We start from the raw sequence: 4,403 nt of genomic DNA on the forward strand, positions 1-4,403 counted from the left end.
AAATCTGTAAGCCAGACCAAAGTCTATAGAGAAAATCTGCAATCGTACTTTTAAATCTGTGCTTAATGCACAGAAAGATAGAGACATAAAAACCACAGTTAAAACAACTGTGGACCCATGTTTCAGTTGTTAAGATTCCACCTTGTAGGAGATGGTTTTAAAAGGAGGCTCTGTGACAGTCTGGGGCAACATCTGTCCTTGATTAGGAGAATCTGAGACTTTTCCATGTAATTTCATGAATTTTCTAGGTTTTCATAGACTTGTGATATGCAAGCATTACCTCATAGAGTTGCAGCAGTAATCTCTCTATCTCCTGTTTATTTCTTTTTTTTTAGGCTGCCATCCAACGTGCATATCTCAGTTGTATCTCAAATGCTATACTACCCAAATTCATTGTTGTTTTTTTATGTTGTTGTTACCACTTTTGAAGAAGCTCGGCAGTGTTAATTCACTTTGTGTGATTTTTAGCGACCCCGCCTGCCCCCTGAAAGAGTGGTTGACTGACAATAGGGTTCACTCCATTAATTCCTCCGTGGAATGAACCACACCTAGGTGTGGAGACCAATGCACAGAGTGAACCCTCTTGTCATCCACCATGTTTAGAGGCCAGAGACATACACTGACATGAAAGTACCTTGAGGCTAGCAAAATGATCAACTTCATTTTCATTTATCGTGTGATTAATGGATTTATTGATTATCGTCCCAAAGCCTACGTGTGATGTCTTGATGATGAACAAGTTACAACTGATTACATCCTATCACTGAGACTGGTCACATTCCAGTTCTTTACTAGGTGTTGTCAAAGTTTCATACTATGATTAGGTCTGTTTGGAAAGAGCTTTTCTCTGTGGACTTTGGTGTAGAAGAGTGAATGGTCAATAAACTCCACAAACCTCAGCATTTATATTTAAAAGAGCGTTTGGTTTCGTTTGACTAGATGTGCTGTGTCAGTGTCTCATACAGACACAGGAAAGCCTGAACTGTGCCTTTACCACTTTTTTCCATTTGTGTCAACAGACCTTATTTATCTTTTTCTTAGTAAGAGTTAAATAAAAACAAATCATGCACAATATTCATAAAAAATGGACATGTAACAATGAGACTGAAAGTCTGTCGCCAAACATCAACTTCACTTGTTTCCATCAAATTTTCAGTTTGTGCCATCTTGTTGTTTGTTTGTTATGCCACTAGGTGTCACTATCTTTGAATATTGCCTCTTGCAAGGTTAATAAGTTAAATAAGGAATAAGGTGGTGGTGAAAATGAACACTGACAGTCTGTAATAAATCAGTCAGTGTAAATAAATGCCTCTTTTGCAGTTGTAAGCTGTGGGGCATATTCAATGTGTAGTATTTTGTGCAGTTGTTAACACAAGTGAATCTTTGGGGGTAAATCGAGTTTCTAGGCTTGTTTTCATTGTCTCCGTTCATGAACTCATAATAACATTCGACCAGTACAGAGAAGTAACCTTGACAGTCAGTGACGGTTGGGTCAGAAGGTTTTGGCTGTTATGCATGTGATTGTTCTCTCAACTTTTCTGACCTTTGTTTGGCCCTAACTCCTATTCATCTGCATTTCAAATTAAAAAACCCTGCAGTGAAGACTTTACATCACACCGTAGACACACCAGCTTATGTACAAAACTAACTCTTTATCTTGACATAAAGAAGAAAAAAAGGGTCAAGTGTATTATTGATTTTGAATTCCAAAGAGTCAAATAAATACTATTTCACATTCATATTGTATTGGAAGTGCCAAACTAGCTAAATATATATCCCCATAAAACAAGAAGTTTACTATAACTTAGGTATCCCATGTGTCCCACAGATTAATAAACAGGTTACGGAGGTAAAATTAAAGTCTGTACCTCACGACCTCTGAGAGTAGCTGAATACACTCTGTTAACACAGTATACATGTGTACGGACTACTTCACTGAATAATAGCTGAAAACCATAGCTAGAGGAAAGCCTGGGGAATTATAATCTGTATGGCACTAAAACTCTGAGGCTTTGTTTGGCTGGTTTAGTCCTGGATGCTTCCCCTGATTGGCTGCTGCTACTGATGCATGTGAGAGGCAGAGCTACCAGTGCTGCAGGCTGCGGTTAGAGGGTGAATGTCCTACCATCAGTGAACTTCTTCATGGTGATCTTCTGGTATCATTGACCAGGAAATCCAGGTCTTCTGTTAAAAAGATTAAATGAGTGACTGTTAGGTCACTTATTTAATCGTTTTAACATCATGAGGATGTTACTGCTGGTCTATTTCAGGGTCTACACTGAGGACCACTGATGGCTCTGTCCACTTCTTATATCTTTTCTCGGGGAAGTGGACCTCCTCTACCTCCCCCTCTTTACTGGGTTATTTTGTTGCAGGAACCATTCACCCCAACAGAGGAACATGTGCTGGTGGTCCGTCTCCTGGTCAAACATCTCCACGCCTTTTCTAACAGTCAGCTGAACACATCCGGCACGACGTCCTCACCTTCATCCCACTCTCACACCCAACACACCAGCCCTTTGGAGGAATTCAAGAGGTATTACTTTTACTCTTTTTCTGCCGTCTTCTGTCCACCCTTTTTATGTCTTTTTTTCTTTTTTATTGAATTTGAACAAGTAATTTAACAGAACAGAAACCAAACAACACAGTAATCCCATACCCATACACCCCTCTCTCGACAGCCATTGAATATAAAAGTACAAAATAAATACACAGTAGCAGTAATGACAATAATACTTAGAAATGACAACAAATGTGTGCAGCCCAAATTGGAGTACCAAAGACAAAAACTGAATTGCTGTGATAATGTGAAATTCCCAAACTATTGTTGTGGAGGCTTTTGAAATGCAATCTCCTTTTAAAAGCAAATCTTTCAATTGTTTAAATATATAATTTAGAAGGGAGACCAAATCTTTAAGAAGTACTCCTCTTTCTCCTTCACGATTGCATGCAGCCTTTGATGGGGTAGGGTATTGAAAATCTCCTTGACTGAAGCGTGATATTGGGTAAATATTCTTTAATCCACTTGTGCAGGATGCATTTTCGGGCTATCAGGAGAAGTTTCTCCAGAAGTTTACAGTGGGTAGAAGGAATATTTAATTCCCTAGAGAGAAGGCCAAGAAGGAAGGAAGACACCTGGATCTTTCTTAATTTTTTTTCCTAATTGGAAAATCTGATTATTTATTTATATATCAGATATAAAATGTCTCAGTAAATAAGCAAAACAATGTTGTTGAGGGGTGTTGAACGTTGCTTCAAGTTGTTGGAGGAACATTAAGATGGCTTTAAATAAGTCACCAATTATGTATATGAAGTCCTGTGTTCCACCAAGAAGAAAACACGGATGGACCTACAGCAGTAGGTTGAATTCAAGGGGAGTGCAAAGATTTCTTTTTTCTCCTTCTAATATGTGTAGTTATATCCTGCCAGATCCTAATACTGTTGTGTATATATAGGATTTATTTTAACAACATAAGGTATTTTTGTTATGTTACAAGTTACCATGCTTCAAAGACAATGTGGAGAACATGCCCATGAATTGATGCAAGTCTCCATCCTGAGATACCGTTATGCTCATAAGTTTGGGACGGGAGTAGATTTTCTAGCAGTCGAGTGAGTAGTTTAATCAGTAGTTTGCTTTAAAACCGGTGTTAGGCTAATTCATCTGTAAGAGCCACAGACGTCAGGTGGTTTAGACTTTTTTTAAGACAACAAAATGGGGCCTTAGTGTATGATGGATATACAGTTGGGCTCATATGTTTATATACCCTGGCAGAATTTATCATTTCTTATAATTTCTTTTCCATTTTTCAGAGAATATGAATGATAACATGGAGAACATGCTCATGAATTGATTTGATTTTTTTTTTGATTTATTATCATTAACTGTGTTTCATCTTTTTGAATCATAATGACAACAGAAACTACACAAATGACCCTCATCAAAAGTTTACATATTCCAGTTTTTAATAGCGTGTATTGCCATCAATGACAGCTTGGAGTCTTTTGTGGTAGTTGTGGATGAGGCTCTTTGTTTTCTCTGACGGTAAAGCTGACCATTCTTTTTGGCAAAAGGCCTTCAGTTCCTCTAAATTCTTGGGCGGTCTTGTATGAACTGCCAGCTAGAGATCTCCCCAGAGTGGCTCAATGATATTGAGGTCAGGAGACTGAGATGGCCACTCCAGAACCTTCACTTTATTCTGCTGTAGCCAATGACAGGTCGACTTGGCTTTATGTTTTGGATTATTATCATATTGTAATATCCAAGTATGTCTTATGTGCAGCTTCCTGGTTGATGAGTGCAAACTTTCCTCTAGTATTTTTTTTTTTTAAAACATGCTGCATTCATCTTGCCATCCATTTTGACCAAGTTTCCTGTGCCTTTTTAGCTCACACATCCCCAA

The 4,403-nt window shown here is 38.2% G+C and overlaps 1 protein-coding gene across 4 annotated transcripts in view; it reads left to right on the forward strand.

Moving 5' to 3' along the window:
- Nucleotides 1-4,403, forward strand: part of smpd4 (sphingomyelin phosphodiesterase 4) — a 21,305-nt gene that overhangs the window by 7,250 nt on the left and 9,652 nt on the right. For all 4 annotated transcript variants that reach the window (XM_025059931.1, XM_017036808.2, XM_017036809.2 and 1 more), the window contains one exon: nt 2,376-2,536. In XM_025059931.1, the coding sequence (XP_024915699.1) occupies nt 2,376-2,536 (161 nt within the window). The remainder of the gene's footprint in view (nt 1-2,375; nt 2,537-4,403) is intronic.

This window comes from Cynoglossus semilaevis, chromosome 11 (assembly GCF_000523025.1).
Source record: "Cynoglossus semilaevis isolate Cse_v1.0 chromosome 11, Cse_v1.0, whole genome shotgun sequence".
NCBI lineage: Eukaryota > Metazoa > Chordata > Actinopteri > Pleuronectiformes > Cynoglossidae > Cynoglossus > Cynoglossus semilaevis.